Source organism: Delphinus delphis, chromosome 3, assembly GCF_949987515.2.
Source record: "Delphinus delphis chromosome 3, mDelDel1.2, whole genome shotgun sequence".
Classification (NCBI taxonomy): domain Eukaryota; kingdom Metazoa; phylum Chordata; class Mammalia; order Artiodactyla; family Delphinidae; genus Delphinus; species Delphinus delphis.
Window position 1 is genome coordinate 46,491,873 of NC_082685.1, and position 24,509 is coordinate 46,516,381.

The following is a 24,509-nucleotide window of genomic DNA, read 5'->3' on the forward strand; positions in this document are numbered from 1 at the left end:
TCACTTGTCAGGAGACATTGGGCAAGGCCTGGACCTCCTGCGAGCCTGTTTCTTCACCTGTCAAATGAACACCTCACCCGAGCCCTAGCTGCCGTGGAGAACTGTGGGATGAGAGTAGATGTGAGCTGGTTTTATAAACTCCAAATGCCGAGTGAGGAAGCAGAGTGGGCCTAGGTGGAAACCAAAAAGCAAGGGCCCAAAGGTCTCCCTTCATTCCTTTTCTCTTCCCCTTCCTCTTCTCCCTTCCCGCCGGTGAGGGTGGCCCCATTGAGGAAGCATCACAGTAGGCTCAGCTGCTGCAGAAAGGCCTTTACTAGGCAGACAGGGGTGAGTCTAATGCCAGTGGGTCGGGGTGTAGGCAGACGGGGGAGTCTAATGCCAGTGGGTCGGGGTGAGAGGAGAGGGCACATCCCTCAAAGGAGCGGGGGTGGCATCCCTGCCTGGGGGTCTCAGCCTGAATGCACAAAGGGCTGGCCCTTCAGACAGGCTCAAGGGAGGTCCGCCCACAAGGGCTTTGGGCCCCTCCTTCATGGAGATGCCACCCCTGACACGGGGAACGTGGCCCTTGCTCTCACATCTGCCTTGGCTACTCTCGGAACACTGCGGGGCGGGGTAGGGGGCTTGGCAGGGCCCTCAGGAAGGAGGGAGGCTGTGTGATGGAGAGGACGGAGGTCGGGCAGTGTGACAGCCCCAGAAGCTTCTGGGCACTTCAGGGGTGATGTTTGGAGGCAGTGGGAGGTACCAGCTCCAAGGGTTGAGGTCCAGGTTAGAGCAGAACGGTTGAATCTAGAGCTGGTTTTTTTCTTTGGGCTCAGAAGGAAGTGAATTGTCATTGGAACAGAGAACTGGAAAGAGGGGAGTTACTCTCTGGCACTCTCCACGGCACACAGCTGTCGCCACACACATGGTACCCGTTCCTGGGTATTCATGCAGGTCAGCCCACGTGGCCGTACACTTAAGTGTGTGCACATGCCTGGTCACACACAGCTGTAGGACTGCATGCAGACACCCATGTGCACAGCAGTACAGACACAATTGTATGCACACGTTCGTGTCAAGCCGAGGCCTTGCGTAATCATAAGGGGTCTAGCGTGGGAGTATGGTGTGGGTGGAGAAATGGATTCCTTCCTGAACAGAGTCCTCCCCAGCCCCTGCGTGGTGGACGTGGGGTGGGGTGGGCCTCAGTTACTTCCCCCTGGCCTCCAGGGTGGCCCGGCGCCGCATGTAGGTCAGGATGTCCATCTTGACAGTGTTGACCGTGGTGCGGTGGTGCCAGCGCATGATGGGAACACCGTCTGGCCCCACCAGGAACTTCTCAAAGTTCCAGCGGATGTCATGGACCTTCATGGGGTCCCAGAAGAGGCGGTCCGGGGAGCCCAGCAGCTCCGAGGTAGGAGGACAGGAGTTCTGGAGCAGAGATGAGAATAGAGTCAACCCTGCTTGGGACCCCTCCCACCCTCTTATCCCGCCTCCTTCCCAGGGCTTCTTGGAGGAAGGAGAATAGCCTGGCACTGAGAAAAGAGCACCAGTTTGGGAGTTAGAAAACTGAATCCCAGAACCAGTTTTGGCTCTAGCAGATTGTGAGACCCTAATCTTGTCCCTTCTGGGGCCCATCTGTAAAATGGGCTGATGAGACCCTAGGGTTTGCAAAGCCCTCTAGTTGGAATAATAACCAGATGCCAAGAAATTCCTCAAGAGCGCAGGAGCAGAGGAGGGTTGCACAGGCCTTGTCTTTATGTGGGCTGGAGACAGGAGCGGCTGCAGCCTGGTCCAGAGCCAGCATCAGCTGGGCAGAGAGGCTCTGATAGAGGTGGCTGTGTACTCACCTTCAGGAATGTGTAGAACTTCTGTTCTTTCTCCCCGTTCACATCCCCTTTCTCAAAGAGCTGGAAATTGGGGACGAAGCCCCCACCTGGTCGGACATACCTAAGAGCAATGTTTTTATGTAGGTCCCAGGGAAATGGGCACAGGGCTCAGAAATGAGAGGAAGGGACAGAACAGGGGAGGGGGTGTTGGGAGTCTGGATGTTATTCTACGGTGGGCAGTGGGAGCCAGTGAATATTGAATGGGCACAGGCATAATGTGGGTCTACAGTCTTTTTCCAGTTCGGTACCTTCTCAATAACCCCTGCCCTCCACCTGTACTCCCCTTCCCCCTCCCCGGTCATGCGCTCACAACCATCGTCCTTGTCTCTGTCCCTCTCCTGGCCCCTCTTCCACTCGTTCCACTAAACAGGGTTCCTGGAAGGGGAGAGTAGTTCTTGGAGGCTGATAAATACCCATCATGAGCAGGGGCCGCTGCAAGAGATGCCCGGAGGCTAGGCTGGGGCGCTTTCTCAGGACACTGAGTGAGCACTCACTTGAGAGTGGGTAGGATCTCCGAGTTCATTCCTGGTTCCTGTTTTCCGAATTGGTTGCAGGGGAAGCCCAGAATGACCAGACCAAATGGTGCAAGTTCTTCCTGTAGTGCATTCAGTTCTGGGCCAGGGAGAGAGAGAGAGAAGAGACTGGGCTAGCCCGAGGAGGAGCCCTCCCGCCTGTGTACCACTCCACCCGCTCACCCACTGTACAGCTGAAATCACTGAGGCCTGACAGGGGAAGGGACTTGCCCAAGATCATCCGCTGAGTGCAGCAATGCTGGGATGCAAGTCCCATGCTATGGATTCCAATCTGGATAGGTTGGAGGTTTGGGGAAAAAGAGAGCAATATGGTTCATCCAATGAGTCATCAGTCACCCACTGCCCAGGTCCAATGATTCCCAGGCAGGACATTCTAGGTCAGGTTGCCCATGCCTCCTTCTCACACCCCACCCCAGCCCCCAAAGCATTTTCTTGTGGGTGCTGTCAGATGCCTTTCGCCTGCCTGTTCCTTCAGGCTCTTGACTCTGACCCAGCTAAGGAGAAAGAAGTGAGGATACAAGGGATCATGAAACCTGGGTGCAACACCTGGTTCTGTCACTAACACCCATACTCTGGGGACTCAGGCCAGTTGCCTGCTTTCCAGGGGCCGAGAGAAGCACTAAGGCAGATGGGGCTGAGGACAGGTGGGGAATTCTCAGCAAGACAAAGCTATTATTTCTTACTCCAATGAAAGGACACTCCAGGCACAAACCCAATCTCCTCCCTCCTCCTGCTTTCAGAGCAATTGAGGTGCCCAGGGATGAAGGATAACTGAGAATCTTCCAGAACACGTTTGAAGGTGATCAGACCTCAGGCTTATATAATCATTTTCAAAGAACCATGGAACACAGTAGGATTAAGATATGGAGTTTGGAATCTCATGATCACCGTCGCCCCTTCCCCCTTGCACGGGGAAGGCTCCTGTGATTGGAATGTGCCCAACTGGCAGAAACAGCCCCAAATAAAGCAGGGGAAGAGGGATGGGCTCTTACCAAGGTACTGGCTCGTCAGGCCTCAGTAGCTGGCCACGTTGACAAAGAGGAGGTATTTGCCAGCGTACTGCTTGAAGGGGATGTACTCCTGCCCGTCAATGGCGAGGGCTCCGTACTCATAGATGCTGCTGCCCACCCCAGCATGGCAGTCCATCTGGAAGAGAAGACCAGTGCCGGGGAGCGGTTAGAGCTGGAAGGGAACTTGGACTCCACCATCTGCAAGATAACAGGGAGGAGGTGGAACTGATCTGCCCAAGTGGTCTTGACTTGCCCAAGACCACTCCAAGAATTAGAACCAGACTAGAAGTGAGGTCTCCTAATTCCTTGTACAAGACAATAATTTTGAAAGTGCTTCATGAGCTGGTGGGTGCTGTGGAGACTTGGAGAAATACTTACTTTGGTCATTACTTCTGCATCACGTGTCAATTTATAAACAGTCACTGGGCAGGCTCTGAGGGAGACTCCCCCCAATGCTGGTGTTATGTTATTGGATGGGCTGGTGGAGACGGGGAGGCTATTGCAATAATGCAGGCAAGTGGTGATGAGAGCCTGAACTAGACCATCGTGAAGGACGAACTGAACAGAAATGAGGAGGCAGCAGTATGGACAGTGGTGATTCAGAGGTTCCCAATCTGGGGGACTGGAAAACTGAGGCTGTTAGAAAATAGGGAAGTAGGATAGTAGCCAGGAATGGGGCAAGGCCTGCCATGAGGATTAGATGGGATGGTCAGGGTAATGCCCCACTGCCTGGCATAGATTCAATGTTCCCTGGGGGCGAGCAGCTGTGACGATGACCATTATACCTTCCTCTGCCCAGGCTGTTCCACGGTCAGCCTCCAGAACTAGTAGAGAGAACATTAAATGGGCTGCAAGCTGGGGAGCCTGGATTCCATGACCAACTCCGCCACTAACTCCCCGTGTGGTCTTGGACTAGCCCTTGCTCTTCTGTGGGCCTCAGTTTCCTCATTTATAAAATGAGAACCTTGAACCTGATCAGCTGTTCTCCACCACCATGGCTTGAGAGCGTCACTCTCAGGGGAAGAGGAGGGAATGGATTACTGCCGGCAAGCGGGATGCTCCATTTACCCCACTCTGCCCCATCTCATCTCTGCCAATTTTTGGTACAGACTACAAAAATCTGGGTCTACTCTTGAAAGAGTGTCATGGCATCACTACCATAATTAGCAGCTGGGCAGGTAGTCCTGGCCTGGACATCTGAGAAGAGGTGAGAAGACAATAAACAAATCGAATGCAAACTAGCATTATAGACCAGAGAGACAGAGCCAGGTGGTTGGAGTTAGAGAAGCAAATTCACGCCCTCTCTTCCCACCAATCCTGGAAGACTTGCTGTTGCAGCCAGTTACACCTCTGCCCAACTGCGTGAAGAGAGCCATCTGGGCTGGCAGGGCGTGGCCCCAGCAGGGTGTAAAAAAGCAGGCTCTGTCTTGAAGACTCCGTAGCCTGCTGAACCAGGGGAGCCGGAACTCCCTTCACGCGGCCATTCCCTGACAGCTGCAAGCTCTCTTCTTGGCTCCAGTACGAATTCCCTGCTACACGTGAGTCTAATATTCCATGCCCCGTGACTTCTAGTGGCTGCTGGAGGCCGGCCTGAGACCTAAGCTTGACGTTCCTTCAGCCCCTGGGCTTCGTGGGCCCCAGCTGGGGTCAGCTCCACCTCAAATACAAACAGCCAGGGCACAACAAACACGCCCTAGCTGGCCACAGAGGTCTAGCAGCCAGAAGGAAAGGCCTCCCGCCTGCCTCTCTACTCCACCCCGGTCTGAAAACAAACTGTGAAATGGGGAGAAAAACAGCCAAGAGGTTGTCTAAATAATGGAAGCTTGTAAACAGCGGGAGGATCAGCTTCTGAAACCAGTTTCAGGGTGGGAATCTCCTCTCATTAGATTTGAGTCTTTGCTGGCTGTGTGGCCCTGGGCAAGTCACATTCAGTCTGAGCCTCCGTCTGCTGACGGGAGAGGATAATACCACCTGCCTCCCAAAATGGCTGCGAGAATTTACTAGCAGGTCAAAACTGTCTTGCAAGCCTCTTAGAGAGAAATCTGTACCCGCCCCTGCCCCACCCACCCATCAAGGGATAGGGTAAAGGGTGCTGACGTTCCTACCTTATTGTGAAGAGGGCTTTGATGTTCCCCAGCCAGTGTGAAGAAGATGATGCACTGGGCAGGGTGTTTACAGGAGAAGGGATGTGTGACAAAGTCTCCATCCTTTCTACTGGGCCAATGAAGCCAGTGCTGTGAGTTCCGACCGAGAGGGGTCAGAGAGCGCCTATGGTGGGGGAAGCCATGGCCTGCGTTCACCACTGAGCACACGTCCAGTCCTTACGGAAGCCCCCTCCCCTTTTCTGGGCCCATGGAGTCCCAGACCCCTGCACCTTAACCCGGATGTCAGAGGAGCTGTGGGTGGAGTGGGGGAGAGGGAGTGAGGGTGCCTCTATCCTCCCACAATTGCACAAGACAGGAGAGTTTCGAGAGTTGGAGGGGGGACCCCGCCAGGACCCTAGCTGGCTTGGGTTGCTGGTCCTGTGTCTTTCTCCTCACCCATCTGCCCACTCCCATCAGTGTGAAAGTGTGAGAGGAGAGCTAGACTGGGGGCAGGAGACCTGAGTTCTGGGCCTGGCTGGGCCTCTGATTCTGTGTGAGGACTCCTGTCCCTTCTCTGGGGCTCTGGCTCCACAGCTGTGAGGTGGGGTCAGATTCAGTGCTGTCTTGAGGGCTCTTCAGCCCTGACTGTCAGCCGGTGGTTCCATGATTCCCTCTGCCTGGTTTAGTCACCTAGAAACCAGCGGTTACTAGGATCCCACGCACGTCAGCGGTTGTTATTCTCTCTAGTCTCTGCAAAGTCCTTTTGTAGAGGAAGGACAGGGAGGCTGGGCAGTCTTAAACCGGACTGGAGAGGGGACACGGCAAGGAAAGGAGGATTCCCTTTGTTACCCAGCCCCTCCCTTTGAATTGGGAGGAGGCAAACATCCCTTTGGGGCTCTCATCCTTTGCCCATCCCATTCTCCACCTGCCCCTTGCCCCATTGCTTGGCCCTGGAGTTGGGGTAGGATAAGTGGTTGAGTCCTAGAACCAAGGGCTATGACATTTCAGCTCTCTCAGGACCTGGAGGAGAAATAGGCATGCCCAGACTGTCATTAGCTAGCAAGTCCTAGCTGGTTGTATCTGATATGATCACACCTCACCCTAAGACTTTTCTAGACCATACCCATCCTGTTTTCTCTGAATCCATCTACTCCCCAGAGTTCTACAGAGAACACATGGCTATGATGAGTTATCCATGGGATCCATGTTCTTACCTCCAGCCTTCTTGAAGCAGGGCCCATCTTCCCTTCTCTGCTTCTCCCCACACTGAGGTTATAGGACTCCAAGATACTGCCCTACACATGGTTTACCCTCACTTCTACTCCACACCCCAATATTGAAATTCAGTACCATCCCTGCCCTGGAAAATACCTTCTGAGTTGGAGATTATGAACAGGACTGGATACAAAGCCAGAGGCTTAGAGGAAGTGGCCCCATAACCATCCAGTCTCAAGGCTGACTCCAAGCAGGACCAGACTGATTGGCATTTAGGCTGAGGACAGGACAGGGGATAGAAACAGACGGAAGAAACCTTGTGTTTGGAATGGGCTTCCTGAACAGTAGATACGATTTTGGAAACAGAATCATGGAGTCATAAGATCTTAGAATTAAGATCTGGAAGATTTGAGAAACACAGCAAGTGCAAAGCTTCTTCTTCAGCTTATACAAGTGGTGTGTGTGTGTGTGTGTGTGTTTGTGTGTGTGTGTGTACTGGGATGCTGAAGACATAAATCTCTCTCTTTGGGTCTATGCCTGGCTTCTGCCTCCCCACCCTGGGGAAGAGGAGAGATCTACAGCGCCCACTTTGGCATATACTGTCCGAAGAGATAAGCATGTGTGGTCACCCCTGCTCCCGGCCTCAGCATCTCCAGTCTAGCTAAGGGCCACACACTCTGCTGGGGATAGACTGAGGCTCAGGAGAATTCTGCCTCTCCTATCGAGCTGGCAGTCCCCAGCTTTCTCCAACTACTAGGTTTGCTCAGGCCAAGATGGGCAGTGGGTGGTGAGTAGTGAGGCTGCCCCCAAACAGGAGACACTTCAGAGAACAGCGTGTGGATTTTGCAGCTTCTCCAAGCATCCCCTCTGAAATCATCAGCCTCATTGTGCCCTGTCCTCCCACCTGCTACAGGTGGAGAAACTGAGGTCCACAAAGGAAAAGCGAATCTAGTCAGCATCCTGGGCATTCTGTGCTGCCAGCTCAGAGCTCCTTCTGTCACAGACCTCTGCGTCTTCTACCAGTATCCCAGAATTCTACCTGCGTTTATGCTTGGGCTAGACGGGGACCACACAGCCGCGTGTTCCTTCCCTTTCACCTTGCCAGCCATTCTCCCTGGGAACCTCTGCAGCCAACCCAGACCCTGAGTCTCCAGGCCATTTTCTGTGCCCCCCACCCCCTTCAGGCCCCACTGGAGGGGAACATCTCAGAAACAGACGGTGGCTTGGAGGTAGCAAGGCAACCCGCAGGTAGCCGTGGGTTTGAAAGTGTGGACCGGGAGAGAAGACCCTTCCTCCCTCATTCATTCTGCCCACCCGGGGCACCCAGGTCTCCAACAGATGGAACCGCGAAGAGTCTGACGACGGTCTGGGTATGCTGAAGAGGGAGGCAACGGGAGCTAGGGCGTCTCTCGCACCTAGGTGTCACCCTACTGGTGGGGAGCCCGGGAAGAAGGGTGCCTCACCACCGAGAGATGGACACCTGCGGACCACGTTCGATCCCCCGGCCACCCATCCCCGAGGCTCACTCACCATCGACTTCTCCTGTCCTCGGCTCGGCGGAACGAAGCCGGCCAGGAGCAGGGAGAGAAGGCAGGATGCCCGGAAGAGCCGGGCCATGGTGGGAGGGGGCCGCGTCTCGGACTCGCCGGAGACGCTGTCTGATCCCGGGCCACAGTCCGTCTGAGGTGTCGTCCGCTCTCATCCACCTTTCAAGCCCTCAGCGATGACCAATCCGCGGCCGGGCCAGAGTCCTTGTAGCCAATCGCAGGGCGTCTGGCATTTCAGGGGCGGACACAACTTACCCTCCGCTTCTCCCCTCCCCAGGCCCTGGGCGACAGTGACATAAGCAAGTCTGGACAGAGAGATGGGAGCCAGTTCCTTGTGAACCCGTGAGGCGGGACCCTCTTCTTCTTTAGACTCTAAAGTGCTGGAAGAGGCAGGCGCAGTGTCCTCAGCACAGCCGGGGAAAGGGCTTTGAAAAGCACCGAAGAGTTGATGACACCCGCAAGGTGTTCCCTGTTCCCTCCTGCCTCCATTCTGGTTGAAGGGATGGATATTAAGGACCTAAAATGTCAGCAAGATCTGAAGTGAGACTTCCAGGAACAATTTATTTACTCTATGTAGGTTTAGTGCTTAAAAAGCAAAGGGTGAATGCCCTAGGATTTTGAATGCAGCCCTCTCCTGGGAAGAACATTGGGATCCCTCAGCTGGTTTGAGAGCAGAAAATACATTTGCTCCCTGTGTAGCCTTGAACATGTTGCTTTCCCTCTCTGGGCCTCAGTTTCCCCAACTGTGTAATGATGGGATTGGCCGATGCTCTCTAAGTCCCTTCTGGTTCTGGCTAGATGACTTGTTTCTAAAAATAAGTGACAGACCTAGACCAGGAGTCGCTTGAGAGTAGGGACCATAATCACCCTGGCACAGGGCCTAGAACACAACACGTGCTTAATATTTGCAGCATTAATCAATCCATGACTTCGTTTCTCTGCTTCGAGATGCTGATGATCAGTTCAGGGAGCTCTAGGTCTGTGCTGTCTAGGTATGATTCTCTCCACCGATAGGGGACTGCGTTGGGATCAGTGCTTCCCAAATCAGACTACCAGCCACCTGAGAAGATTTTCATACAGATTCCCAGGTCCCTCTTCAGAATCAGTGCATTAGAATCTCTAGCGGCAGAGGCTGAGGCTCCACCTTCAGACGTGTTCCAAAGGTGATTCTGAGGCAGATGATTCTCTGTCTTCTGATGGAGAAGTGCCTTGAGATACCATGCCTCTACGATGATTTAAGATAGTATTGTCCCCGTGGGAATTTGGAAGGTCTGTCTCAATCCCACATTCTCTGGGAAGCCTTCCTTACCTCAAACCACAGCCTGTTGAAGTGAAGGGAGTGTTGAAGGCCAGGAATTCTTTAAATGAGTTAAAGCACAGAAGCATTTGAACAGGGGCTGACACAGAGTATGTAGTCAATAAATGCTATTTATTCAACCACCTCATTTTGCTGAAGCCTAGAGACGGGGAACAATTTACCCAAGTTCCCAAAGCAAACTGATGGCAGAGAGGGGACCAGAATCCAGGTCTAGACTCCATTCTCAGGCCCTCTTTACTTTGTTCTGGTGTCTCCTGAAGGTCATATTTAACCAAAGATACAAACATCTGTATACATATCAGTTTGTCAGAAATCCACTGTTCATTAGCATCAGCAGGCATCTAGGATCCCTCAAAATATGTGCCTAGGAGCTTCTCTGGTGGCGCAGTGGTTGAGAGTCCGCCTGCCGATGCAGGGGACACGGGTTCGTGCCCCAGTCCGGGAAGATCCCACATGCCGCGGAGCGGCTGGGCCCGTGAGCCATGGTTGCTGAGCCTGCGCGTCCGGAGCCTGTGCCCCACAACGGGAGAGGCCACAACAGTGAGAGGCCTGCGTACCGCAAAAAAAAATGTGCCTAGCATCATGTCAACTCGATGAAAGATGTCAAAAAGGTTTCTGAAAGTTACAGTCCCTGCCTTCAAAGTGTGTCCAACAGAGCCAGGACAAGGGTAAGGCAAGTGCAGAGCTGGCACCCGCGAGCGAGTGCCTCTTTAAATGGTGCACCCTGAGTGCCTGACTTGCCTCACCCTAGTCCTAGACCTGCTGTTTGGTTTCCCCGGGGGAGACAAGAAGGAGTCAGAGCCTGAGGCTTGCAGTGGGGCCACAGACAAGTTACCTTCTTTCTCTGGGCCTCAGTTGGTCAATCTGTTAGATAAGAGTCTTCGACAATCTCTCCGTGGTGGTCTCTGTGGCTCTACAGTTCCAAGGGTCTAAGGAAGACCTGTGCTGCCCCAGACTCGGGAGTACTGATCGCATGGACAGTGGGCTGGGAGTTTGAGGGAGCATGACCTGCCGTTGGGTTGGGCCTTCATGCTGCAGACTACTTTCAAAGGAGGTCTGAGCCTCAGTACAAAGACCATGAAGACAAGGTTGAAAACAACACTTGCCAGTCTTTTCACCATAAGCCTTTCTAGCACATTTGGTTGATTTGTTCCCAGGAACCCTATGTTTTGAAAGATGTTATTCTCCGCCAGGATGTTTCCCCTTGCCCTCAGGTTAAAGTCCAAATTCCTTAGCGCTTCAGACAGTATCGTCCAAATCCAGCCACTTCCTCATCTTTTGCCACACTCCTCTTATTCTCTCTACCCAGCTGTACTGGACTGTTCTCCAGTTCTTCCACCATGCCGTTCTCTCTCACCTCCAGGTCTTGTCTATGTTGTTGAGTTCTGTCTGGAACTCTCCATGTTCTCTCTCTTTTACTGCTTCTCTCCCACCATTTTCAGGTTTCAGCATCCTGTCAACACCGTGGAAAGAGTTTTATTCAGGTCCCCTTGCTTTATTCTATTATAGTTCCTAGAGTATTTGACATTTTCTACATCAAGCCTTTGTTGTACTTTACCATCATTTCTTCTTTTTCTGTTTTCTACAACAAATCATAAGGTCCACAAAGGCTTCATTCTCACCACTTTGCAGAGGGCTTAATACACAGTAGATGCTCAGTAACTATCTATTAAATAAACAAATGCCAAATAAAACACTGTTTGGCAAATGGAATAAACAGATCTTGAGGTCAGCATGTGCTATCAAGTTTGAGCCCACGAAACTGGTCTGATTACAGCTGCTAGTAAGATTTGAGATGTGTGAGTTTGTCAGAGGAGAGCAGATGATTTCATCTGGGTCTCAGGAAAGGAAGGGTGGAGACAGATACTCTAGAGGAATCATAAGCCAGTTTTGTTCCCAGCCTGAGAACATGCCCTACTGCATCCCAGATAAGTGGGCACCCAGTACCCCTTCACTCTCTCTTTTTTAGACGTATTTGGGGAGCTCCCTATCTACCTGCTTGGTGGGTGGATGGGGACTGTAGATGATTAAAAGGCTTTTTAAAAAGTGCTGATGCTCTGCGTCTTTGAGGCAGATAGAGCATGAGTTAATAAATAAGAAGGGCGTAAAAAGTGAAAACAATGGAAGCCAGCCCTATGGGTGCTGAGTAAGCACTGGACTCAGTGACGGAGTCAGCCAGCCCAACTGATGGGTCCAGATGGCAGTGGCAGAAGGGAGGCCCAGCCCCACCACTTCAGTGCCAACTCAAATGGTGGCACTGTTTTGCAATCAAGACAGGATTGCAGAACCTAGGTGGGGCCCTGAAGCTGCTGGTTTCCTAAATAATTGGCAGGTGCTGTCTTAGAGCTAGCCAGGGGACAGGAAGAGAGGTGGCTAGAGCCTTTGCTTTTCAGACCAATGCCTTCCAAACTCTGGGCCTCAGTTTCCTCATCTATGGAATAAAGAGTTGGACAAGTTGACCTCAAAGGCCAACCTTTTGGATAATAAGAGGAGCAGCCAGCATTCACCCAACATCCTGTATGTACCAGGTACTGCCTTAGATTTATTGACTTTTGGAAAAATCCCTGTAACTTCATGAGGTAGCTAACATTATTATCCCCATTTTAGAGATGAAGAAACTAACACATAGGTTAAATCACTTCGCTTAAGGTCATGCGGCTGGTAGGTGGCACAACCAAGATTCTGACCCAGATGTCCTGTTTCCAGAGTCCTTGTCATTATCTGTAAGCCTGTGCTGTTCAACATGGCAGCCAATAGCTGGATGTGGCATGTGAGCACTTGGAATGTGGCTAGTCCAAACTGAGATGTGCTGTGAATGTAAAATACACACTGGTTTGTGAAGACTTAGTAAGAAAAAAAGAATGTAAAAACATCTCGATAAATTTTTATATCATTACATGTTGAAACGTTAATATTTTTATATATTGGATTAAAGAAACTATATTCTTGAAGTTAATTCCACCTCTCTCTTTTTACTTTGCAAAATGTGACCAATAGAAAAATTTAAATTACATACACAACTGACATTATGTTTCTATTGGATCGTGCTGGGTTTGAGCTGTATATTCATACAACATTGCTATAGGATTATAGTTGTCTCTGTGAAATCTAGGCTTATCCCCTGTCTGAGGTCCCCAAGACCACCTCCCGGTTCAATGATTTGCCATCAGCACTCACAGAACTCAACATATAATCATGCTCACACTATGACTTAGTACAGTAATAGGTTACAGAACAAATCAACCAAGGGAAAAGGTACACGAGACAAAGACTGGGTGAAATCAGGCACAAGCTTCTAAGAGGCCTCTCCCAGCTGAGTCACACAGGCTGTACTGAATTCCTCTAGCAACAAAGTGTGACAACACATGTAAAGCGTCCACCAGGGAGGCCCCTTAGACTCAGTGCTCAGTTTTTATTGGGGGCTGGCCATGTAGGCATCCTCTGCCTAGCACGTACCAAGATGCCAGACTCCCAGAAGGAGAGCAGGAATTCAGCACAAGCCGCATTGTTTGTCCAAATAGTTTAGGCCTAGTGAGCCACGCTTATCAGTTCTGGGAATGGTGGAAATCCTCCTGAAATCAAAGTCGCTGAACATCAACCCAGGGCCAGTTGTGCAAGCAGATCTTTCTAAGCATAGCAATTTCAGGCTTGCATGTTAACTCTTTTCCTCAGATCTTGCAATTAAACTTCAGCAGGACCTGGCCTGGCAAATACTAGGTTTATTGAATTTACCTGAAATGGAGTTAATGACTCTCACTTCCTCTAATGCCCACTTCATTGGAGGGAGGATTATAAAAAACGGGAAGAGTCCCTAGAAACGATCTCATTCAACCCTCTGATTTGAGAGGCTGAGGTTCCAAGAGGCTGAGTGATTTGTCCAGGGACCCACAGCAAAGACAGGCATCTGCAAGTGTCACACCTATGCTGGATACCATTCCAAGCTTTCAGACAAAATGTCCCTTCCCTTCTCTTGGAACCTAAAATGTGTACCCTTTTCCCCATTTCTTAGTAGTAGGGAGCCCTACCTATGTCTCTGCTGGCCTCATTTTTCCTGCCCTCCATCCTCTCTATGTTGTTGTTTGGCTGGGAGACTACTGTGCTGGAGTAGCAATAATGACCTTCATAAACAGTCACTAAACAGTGGACAACCCGTATTCTACTTCCTCTGGTTAACTGACAATGCACAAAACCAATGAGGACTAGTGGGAACTAATAAACTCTAGAGTAGGACAAGCAGATGGAGTGGGTAGCCCATCACCCCTCCTCCCTCACTTCTCCCAACATGACCGCAGATAACAAATGGCCAGGTCTGGTCCACATCATCGTCACCCCTTCCCCAACTCAGAGGTTCATGTCAGGGGTGTACTTGAGAAAGTTTTGGACTGAGAGTCTGGAGTCCTGATCCTATCTCCATAGGTGCCATAGGCTAGTCCCATCTCTCTGAGCCCTGACGTCCCCAACTCTGAAACAAGTTAGAATTCTAAGGTTTTGTCCATCCTAGTCAGTCTCTGACTGCGCAGTGTCTCATGAACTGACCCCAGGAAGGAGTCCCTGAGGACAAATGGAGTGGTGGCCTGGAGAATCTGCCTGGTCGGGTTGGGTTACAGGGTGAGGGTGGACTGTGGGTAAATCATGTTGTCTCCTCCTTTGTGGCTACCATCACTGTCACCCTCAAGCAGTCATTTTGAGCTTTAGATGAGCCAGGACACTTAGTTCAGAGTCTGCCTGTTACCACCCCCATCCATGTTCCCTGTATGATGAAGAGGTTGGGCCTGATGTCTCTGGGGCCCTAAACTTGTTCAGATGCACTCTACTGCCACCTGGCTGGGTGACTTCTGCTAAAGTAGATTCACCTTTCTGGGGCTTCACCTTCCCCAGCTGTTAAGTGGGGTCAATAATTTCTGCCCTGACTGCTCTTAAGCCTTTTAGGAGGCTCTGGTGGAGTATTAGAGCTGCAAGATGCTAGAATATGAGCTCCATAAAGGACTGAGAAATTATAATTTTTTTCTTCCAATTAATTCTTTGTCTCCAAAGCCATGCCTTGTCCATGTCTTTTCCTCATATTGACGAGCTCTTAAAACTTACTAAACTGAGTGTTAATTAATTCAACAAGTGTTTCTTCCTTTTTTTTTTTTTTTTTTTTTTTTTGCGGTACGCGGGCCTCTCGCTGTTGTGGCCTCTCCCGTTGCGGAGCACAGGCTCCGGACGCGCAGGCTCAGCGGCCATGGCTCACGGGCCCAGCCGCTCCGCGGCATGTGGGATCCTCCCGGACTGGGGCATGATACCGCATCCCCTGCATCGGCAGGTGGACTCTCAACCACTGTGCCACCAGGGAAGCCCAACAGGTGTTTCTTAAGCATCTACTACGTACTATGCACTGTGCCAACTGTTGAGGATTCTATGATTCAGGGAGAACAGGATGTGATTCCTGCCCTCCAGGAGCTCACGGTCTGGCGCAGGGACAACAGCAAACTGGCTACACAGGGTGACAGATGCTCTTGAAGGAGAAAGTGCAGCACAAAGAGAGGCACCTCACCTGGATTCGTGGGAGCAGGGCTGGCTTCCAGGTGGAAGTAACTAGTGACTGAGAAGGAGCAAGAGTTAGCTGGGTGAGAGACATGAAAGAAGTAGCAAAAAAGAGATCGTGTTTGGGGCTAAAAGAACCAATAGATCAAGGGTCAAGTGGGCCCCTTCCAACTTTGACACGCAGGTTTTTCATGGCTGAAGCAGAGAGTTCAAGGTGAAAAGTGACAAGAGGTAAGGCTGGAGAGGTAAATAAGGGCAGATGGAGATGGGCTTTCGCAGCCTTGGACTTTATTTTGAGGACAATAGATAGAAGAAAACTCCCCGCTCCATCATTTTGTTTTGCTATTCTTTTATTACTTTCCACAATTTTAAGTGCTCTCATTCATTTATTTATCTACCTACTCATGGTCTGTCCCATTCTCCTTCCACCTAGAATGTAAACAGCATGATGTCAGAGACTATGTCTTATTCTCTGCTGTAACTTCAGCCCTAGAAAAGAACCAAGCACACATAGAGCATATTTAATTAATAGTTGTTTAAGAGTGAATGAATGAATGAATGAATGAAAAAAAAGAAAGAGGAGACATAGGTTTGGGGGTGTTCCTTGTACTTTGCCTTTATTTAGGGAGAAGCCTCCCCCTCCCCACCCTCCATAGGGGAGGGTTGCAGCTCAGAAAGTTTTGTCTCTTCAGGAAGTGAAGTGCAGGTGAGGGTGAGAAATGGGCTAGGGAGAAGGATGATGCCTGACCCTGGAGTTGAAAGCCTAACTGAGGTCTGGACATCAAATTCCTTTTCCTTAAGGCTCTGTGGTCCATGGGAAATAACCTGGCCCTCACACTGAACTCCAAAACATTTTAGGGCATCTGGGTCAGAATCCGGCCTTCTCCTACTTCTCAGGCTTTGATCTCTCAACCTCATTAGATTATCAGCCCAGAAGGGTCCTTGGAGATGATCTAGTTCCTTTGACTCCAAGTGTATGGTCCTTAGACTCCACTGACAGACATTCCCACTGCTGCCTACCCTGCTCCTGGTGCCTCTTATACAACGTTAAGTTGACGAATTCATATCAGCTTTAGACTTTATGTTTTTGAGAGGTCGAAGTTCTTTCTCAGGTTACCCCTTGCCTTGCTTCTCCTCTCACTTTCCATCTATTCATGGTCCTCCCAAGTCAAGGCTCTGGATGAAGTCTGGGCAAGTCAGGTCCTGAAGGTTCACCCCAGGCTCTAAGCCTTACTTCTCTGCCTCTTCCAAAACCAGCTACTGGCTTCTCCCCCAACTCTAGACAGCAGGACCATACCTGTCGTGTTCAAAGATGTCAAGCCTAGCATGCAGCAAAAAGTTCCTGGAGAAGGGCTCTTCCTCTCCCAAATGCCCAAGAAATGTGGGAACCTCGTGACTGAGTTTGAAGTGATCTTCCCCTCAAAATTGCCCAGGCATCAAGAACCATGCTTGAGCAGGGTCTTCCTCTGTAGCCACCCGTGTTCCCTAAGGACTGACCAGGGAACTTTCCAGAACACAAGGATCTCTGGAACCATCCACGAGTTTTGGACCTGTGAGAGAGTAGGAGAGCCCAGGGAGTGCTTTCCTGCTGCTGAATGTTTTCCAGAGAATATATTATAATCTTTCAAAGTTGAAAAAACAATTAGTGGGGACAGATGGCATTAAGGCGGGACCTCCAAAAGAAAGGACATATCTCTCCCACACAGGGTCTGGTCTCTCTCTGTGGCTTGTGGGTCAGGGTGGACAGGGTTGGAAAGATGACTGGGAGTCCAGGCTCATTGGTGTTATCTGCTTGGCCAGCTCAGTCAGACAAATGAAAGGTTCTTGTGTTTTGGGCTGTGGGTTTAAGCCCCAGGCACTGGGAAGCATAAAAGAGTCTTGCTGACTTTGGCATCAGAGAAACCTGTGTGCAAGCCCCAGATCTGCCCCTTTCTAGTTATTTCACCTTGGGTAAGGCATCTTTCCTCATTTGTAAAATGGAGATTTTATGTGGACTGAGAGAATGCCTGTGAACACATTTGGTGCAGGGTGTGCAATATGTCCCCCTGGTTATTATTATTAAAGATGCCAGTGGTGACCCCACGTATCCTAGCCATGCAGGGGATGCCTGAAACAAGCCTCCTCGAGGGCATGGAGGCTGGGGCTCTGACCCTCAGTCTCTGACCATCCCATTGTCCCCTCCAATCTCCATCTGCAATTCTACAACTCAGCACTGCTCTGTGATCTCAGACCAGTCCTTAGAGTGTCTCTGGTCGTCTCTGCCCTTTCTGCCCCGTGAGAAGTTGGACCAGATGACCTCTAAGGGCTCTATCTGGTTTTGAAAGTCTTTGACTAGTTTCCTAGGGTCTCTCTGGGACAGTCAAGTACTTTGTGTACCTAGAATGTAAGCAGCACGATGTCAGAGACTATGTCTTATTCTCTGCTGCAACTCCAGCCCTAGAAAAGTACCAGGCACACACAGAGGGTTTTTAATTAACAGTTATTTAAGAATGAATGAGTGGGGGCTTCCCTGGTGGCACAGTGGTTGAGAGTCCGCCTGCCGAGGCAGGGGACGCGGGTTCGTGCCCCAGTCCGGGAAGATCCCACATGCCGCGGAGCGGCTGGGCCCGTGAGCCATGGCCGCTGGGCCTGCGCGTCCGGAGCCTGTGCTCCGCAGCGGGAGAGGCCACAACAGTGAGAGGCCCGTGTACCGGAAAAAAAAAAAAGAAAGAAAGAAAGAAAAAGAATGAATGAGTGAATGAATGAATGAGAAATAGAAAGGGGAGACATAGATTTGGGAGTGTCCCTTAATCCTTGTACTTTGCCTTTATTTAAGCAGAATCTTGTGTACAAGAGTCTGATCTGTTCTCATCCAGAGGTCAACAAAGGGGAGGAGTGTGAGGTTTCAGGACTTTGTAACACTCTGAGAGGATGTCCTGCTCTTCCCACGTGCACACCACCCGTTCTTTGCTTTTTTTTTTTTTTTTTACATACTAAAGCTTTTTTTTTTAATAATTGAAATATGTTTGACATAATGTTGTACCCACCCTGTTCTACCTCCCCATTTACGCAGAATAGCTAAGATTAACTGCGTGCCTTCTATGGGCTAGGCTCTGTTCTAAGTGATCTAAACAGACTAATTTATTTAATCCTCATAACAACCCTATAAAATACACATAAATTCCATTTTAAAATTGAGGAAACTGGGGCATGGAGAGGTTAGTAACCCAAGCTAGTAAGTGGTGGAGACAAGGTTCCAGCTCAGATAATCTGGCTCCAGGGCCTGATACTCTCCACTTTTATTGCACGCTGTGCTGAGTCCAGAGAGTGAAGGGGACTTGCCCAGAGTCCCCTTCGGTAACGCCCAAAAGTTACCCCACGGTAACTTACGCAATGATCTCTGACCATTAAGCCACTGGAATAGTCATATTGACGGCAACAACAAGCCAAAGAGTAAAGCATCTTCGACGCTCCCTTTCCACATCCTCCCTCCACCCCCAAATCCTGTGGGCTATTTACTAAAAGCAGAGAGGCTAGGGTGTGGCCTTGTGGTAAGTGCCAAGGCTGGCTGGCTGGCCCTACAGTGGGCCGCCCTCCTCAGGGCAAGCCTGACTGCCTCTCCCATCCGCCCAGGCAGCAGAAGCACAGTCAGAGGGGCTGAAAGTGCCCCGGGGCGGGGTGGGGGGGTAGGGGGGGGTAGTTGGGGCAGGACTGGGGCAGGAAATTAGAAAGTAAAAAGGGCAGGGACCAGAGTTAGGGAGAAGGGATGGGGTGGAGAGGGAAAAAGGGAAAGACAAATGTGTGCTGGTTTTTTTTTAACATCTTTATTGGAGTATAATTGCTTTACAATGGTGTGTTAGTTGCTGCTGTATAACAAAGTGAATCAGCTATACTATACATATGTTCCCATATCCCCTCCCTCTTGCGTCTCCCTCCCACCCTCCCTATCCCACCCCTCCAGGCGGTCACAAAGCACTGAGCTGATCTCCCTGTGCTCTGCGGCTGCTTCCCACTAGCTATCTATTTTACATTTGGTAGTGTATATATGTCCATGCCTCTCTCTCACTTCATCCCAGCTTACCCTTCCCCCTCCCCGTGTCCTCAAGTCCAGACAAATGTGTTTTAAATACTCACTGTGTGTGCCAAACACAGTGCTAGAGACCTTCCCATACCTCCTGCAGGGAGGGCCCTGTCATTACCCCCATGTTGTAAGGGAGGAAACTGGGACTCAGAGGGATGGTTTACCTGCCCAAAGTTATGGGGTGTGTCTATTGTGAAAATGTATCTTCTTTTCATTATAGAAGATAGGAAAGGAATGACAGGAGAAAGGAAAGAGGAGGGGAATGGGGAGAAAGGAGGAGGCAGTGAGGTGTGGGTGTCTTGGCACTCTGCCCCCTGCAAGGACAACGGGCCCAGAGTTGTCCTTGCGTCCCAGAAGGCTCACTGGGAGAATGTTTATGAGAAACCTCAACATTGAGAAGGAGCGTGACCTCCCAGCCTGTCTGTCCCTGCCCCGTGACCGCTTCTGGCTATAAACAGCCTGTTTATTAACCCCAGGAAACTGGCTCCTCCGCCACTTAGCTTTATCTCCTGGAATGGGCAGGCTTGGAGAGCAGGGGCTGCCTGGCCAAGAGTTTCCAGACGGGGAGGAGCAGCTGCTAGGAACTTGATGATCCTTAAAGAACTGCGCCAAAAGCAGCCACAGACAGTCCCCACTGTGTCTGCACTCCACCCCCTTGCAGACTTGCTCAAGTCAGCACGGTGGGTTAATAGGCCGGAAAAGCCCTTGACCCAATGGTTGCCACTTTAAGGGAATTAAAGTTTGATTCACTCATTATCTTCCCTAATGATCCCCATCATTAGATCAATGTGGTGACACCAAATGAAATCATGGCTCTAAAGGCACTTGGCAAAATGAACCCCCCCGACCCCCAGTCCAGCACCTGAGAAGTTGTTCCCTCACCCAGTCCCTTATACCTCCCCCATCTCTCTGACCCCCATTCAATCGCTTATGGATTTTGTCCTAACACTCACCCACTACATGCTTACCACTACACACCAAGTCTCGGCTGTGAAATGAGGGTTATAATTGTATTGACCTACGAGGTTGCTGGAGGAATCAAATGAGATACTTTCTATAAAGTTTAGTACCACGCCTGGCACCTCTCTGTACTCAATCAGTGTTAGCAACATCTATTGCCAGGTGTCTGTTGAAAAATTCCATAAAAGGCCTCCCACAATGTTCTTGTAAGTAACCTGGAGTGGGAATATTTTTGAATGGGGGACAAGAGATGAGGCAGGAACTGGCTGGGATTGGAACAGGAGGAAGTGGACTTCACCAGTAGCTTGAAGGACTGGAATGAGAACACCAAGAATGCTGGAATTTCTGGGAAAGGGAGGGCGTGTGCAAACACAAGAATTGGATGAAAGGTCATAGGACATTTACAACTCAGGAGAGAACAACAAACACTGGCTCATTCCAAGGCTAGTGGTGGGACACGGTGACCTTTCCAGGACACAGGAGCTTGTGGCTATAATTGAAAGGTGTTGAAAACGAGCTGAGCTCACAGCGCTCATCCTGCTGGTTGCCTCTGCAGAGTCGGTGCGTGTTGTGGTTCCCTCCTCCACTTTGCACTTCCAGAAACTTCTCCTAGTGTTCCCAATACTATTTCCCTACCCCCCATAGCCTTGGAATATGTCCCCAGCTCTTCCATTCTCTCTTATTCCCATTGAATCTATATATTTTTTAGTACTTTTATTCACATAAGTCATTATGATTGCATTCTTCTTATAAAATTAAAACTAAGGCTAAAATCCCATTTCACCCCTCTTGCTCTTCATTTTTTAAAATTAATGTTTATTGGAGTATAGTTGCTTTACAATGTTGTGTTAGTTTCTGCTGTACAGCACAGTGAATCAGCTATACGTATACATATACCCCCTCTTTTTTGGATTTCCTTCCCATTTAGGTCACCTCTTGCTCTTCATTTTTCTCACAACTCTTTTCCTCCAGCATAATTAACAGTATGTTTATCCTTCCAGAATTTTCTCTGTGTGCACACACACCCGCACACAATATTTAAAATATATGTGACAACATTTTTTGTTTAGCTTCTTTTCTTCTTTTTTAGTAAGTAGCACTACACGTTATTATTATTGTGCTATAACTTGCTTTTCTCTCCCACTCTATGTTTTGGAAATCTGTCCATGTTAGCATTTTTTTATCTACTTAATTTTTAACCACTGCACAATGTGGCTGTTTCATGGTTTATTTATTCACTCCTCCCCTCACCCCACCTTTCACTGCTACAAACAATGCTGCTGTGAACATCCTTCATACACTTTCTTGTGCACTTGGGATTTTTTTTCTCTACAACAGAAATCTGACAGTGGAATTACAGGTTATCAGGGTACAAACATCCCCTGCTGAATCCTAAGTATAGATTCTCCCTGGCCTGCTCCCAGTCATTTCCACTGATTCTCGGGTACCACATCTAAATCACCAGCTTCCTGCTCCTAACTCCCCACTGAACATCTCTACCCAGAAGTCCCTCAGGTTCCTCAATCCTATATAGGAAAAGACACCTTCTCTCCCCATGGCCCCCTCCTGGTGTACACGCTTACATTCTCCCAGTTGCCCCAACGTGTAAACCGTAATGATGGTCCTCTCCTCTCTCCCCATTGTCTAATGAGATGTCATATCTTGTGGATTTTATCTCAGTAATGTCTTTCAGTTCTCATTTCTTCTCTGGTTACCTTTGGCCAGGATATTATTTTAACAATCCCCTAATAGTCTCCTTGTTCCCTTATGCAATGCATCAAATTTATCTTCACAAAGCACAGGTGATGTCATTCTCTTTGGTTGGTTCCCCCTGCTATGAAACACAGTAGGATCTCCTTGGCTTGCTCTTCACAGGTTTCTCCAATCTGGCTCAGTTTTCTCCCTCTAGTTTTTATCTCTTCAGATCCCTCCTCTTTCACCTGGAGTAACCTGAAGTGGGAATATCCAGGCACACCGATCCCCTTGCATTCCCAAATGTGCCCGTATTTCTTGCCTCCAAGACTTTGTTTCTCTGTTTCCTCTCCTAGAAGTCTCTCTCCTAGCTCTGCCTATTGAAGGTCTACCATTCCTTCTAGGACCTGCCAAATACACATTAAGGATGTGGGTTCCAGGGTTCTGACACAAGTAGCCAGTTTCTTAACCTCTCTAATCATCCATTTTCTTCTCTATAAAAAGGTCATTAACACCTTCCAGATCTGTGGGGAACTTTTAGTTAGATTATGCATATAAAGGATTTAGCAGAGTGCCTCCTAGAGTAAATGCTAAATAAACCTTAACTCTTATTGGCGTCATGCTTCTTTTATAAAGCTGTGCTTGGTCTCAGCGCTCTTGACTTCTTGCGCTCTCTTTATTCTAGTGGGCATCTAGTCTTGACTAGATGACTTCCAGCGCTCTCTTTATTCTAGTGGGCATCTAGTCATTCAGTTTCTTGACTTCCAGCGCTCTCTTTATTCTAGTGGGCATCTAGTCATTCAGTTTCTTATGTCTAAGTCTGTCCTCACACCTGATAATGACCCCCTGAGGATCAGGGATCCTCTAATTCTTTTTTTTTAAAAATAAATTTATTTTTGGCCGCATTCGTTGATGCACGCGGGCTTTTCTCTAGTTGCTGCGAGTCGGGGCTACTCTTCATTGTGGTGCGTGGGCTTCTCATTGCGGTGGCTTCTCTTGTTGTGGAGCACAGGCTCTAGGCATGTGGGCTTCAGTAATTGTGGCACGTGGGCTCAGTAGTTGTGGCACACGGGCTGAGTTGCTCTGCGGCATGTGGGATCTTCCTGGACCAGGGCTCAAAACTGTGTCCCCTGCAATGGCAGGCAGATTCTTAACCACTGCGCCAACAGGGAAGTCCCTCATTTTTAAAAAATAAATTTATTTATTTTTGGCTGCGTTGGGTCTTCGTTGCTGTGCACGAGCTTTCTCTAGTTGTGGCGAGCGGGGGCTACTCTTCGTTGCGGTGCGCGGGCTTCTCATTGTGGTGGCTTCTCTTTGTTGCGGAGCACAGGCTCTGGGAGCGCAGGCTTCAGTAGCTGTGGCACATGGACTCAGTAGTTGTGGTGCACAGGCTTAGTTGCTCCATGGCATGTGGGAATCTTCCTAGACCAGGGCTCGAACCCATGTCCTCTGCATTGGCAGGCAAATTCTTAACCACTGCACCACCAGGGAAGTCCCTTTGATTCATTTCTGCATGCCTCAGAGTGTCCCCAGCACAGTGCCTAGACCTGAACTGAATGTAAGGAGAATGCCACTGTCAATTTGGAAGTGCTGTGAAGGAAAGAGAGCCAGCTATATGGAACCAGAAGACAGCTTTGAATCCCACCTTGGCACTCACTGGTTGGTAAGAATCCATACACACCACCCAGTTTCCATATCCATAAAATGAGGAAAATACTACCACCAGCCTCACCCTTGGGGTGAGCTTCTGTGTGCCAAAGAACTTTCTTTCTTCCTTTTTTTTTTTTCTTTCCTGAAAGCAAAAGAGTAAGAACTTTTTAGTTGTTTTTGTTTTTTGAATCTTAGTTTGTCTTCTCACAGTAGCCTGCTTCCCCCTTGTGGAAAAAATTCAAATTACATGTTAAAATCAGTCAATATAAATAATCTGGGAGCCAGAGGTTGATCTCAGCATTGTTTATATCACTGAAAAACTGAAAACAAACCAGGCCTTCAAACAGGAGTTTGGCTACGTATACATGCACACGGGGGAAATTATCGAGCCATTTGAGTATAAGGAAATAGATGTGTAGGGTGTCCTTCTAAGTAAAACCCTAATTATAAACACACAAACTTTGCACAGTTTTGTAAGTGTCTACACACATGTGAAAGGATAGTACATTAAATGTTAATAGTGCTTGGGCTTCCCTGGTGGCGCAGTGGTTAAGAATCCGCCTGCCAGTGCAGGGGACACGGGTTCAAGCCCTGGTCCGGGAAGATCCCACATGCCGCGGAGCAACTAAGCCCGTGCGCCACAACTACCGAGCCTGCGCTCTAGAGCCCGTACTCCGCAACGAGAGAAGCCATCGCAATGAGAAGCCTGTGCACCGCAATGAAGAGTGGTCCCCGCTCGCCGCAACTAGAGAAAGCCCGCGCGCAGCAACGGAGACACAAAGCAGCCAAAAATAAATAAATAAAATAAATTAAAAAAAAATGTTAATAGTGCTTATGTTGGGTAGTGAAATTCAGTTGCTTTTCACCTTCTCTACTGTTGTATGTCTGAGTTGTTAACAATGACCTTATTGCTATTAGAAAATTTTAATTGTGGGGGAAACTATCTGTAAAACAAGAAACCCCTTAGTTACCTGTTGTGACAGGCCAGTCTGAATCAGGGAGTAGTCTGAGTCATGGATTCTAAAAATATTTCATGCTCCAATGCAGTG

General features: G+C 49.4%; 1 protein-coding gene across 1 annotated transcript; it reads right to left on the minus strand.

The window, feature by feature from the left end:
• Positions 1-294: 294 nt before the first annotated feature.
• GPX3 (glutathione peroxidase 3) lies at positions 295-8,410 on the minus strand. Its single transcript, XM_060008512.1, has 5 exons — positions 8,238-8,410; positions 3,391-3,544; positions 2,360-2,477; positions 1,827-1,926; positions 295-1,407 (listed from the first exon to the last, which is right to left on the minus strand). Exons 1-5 carry the CDS (start codon positions 8,322-8,324, stop codon positions 1,186-1,188), a joined length of 681 nt encoding a protein of 226 aa, XP_059864495.1. The 5' UTR covers positions 8,325-8,410; the 3' UTR covers positions 295-1,185.
• Positions 8,411-24,509: the final 16,099 nt, after the last annotated feature.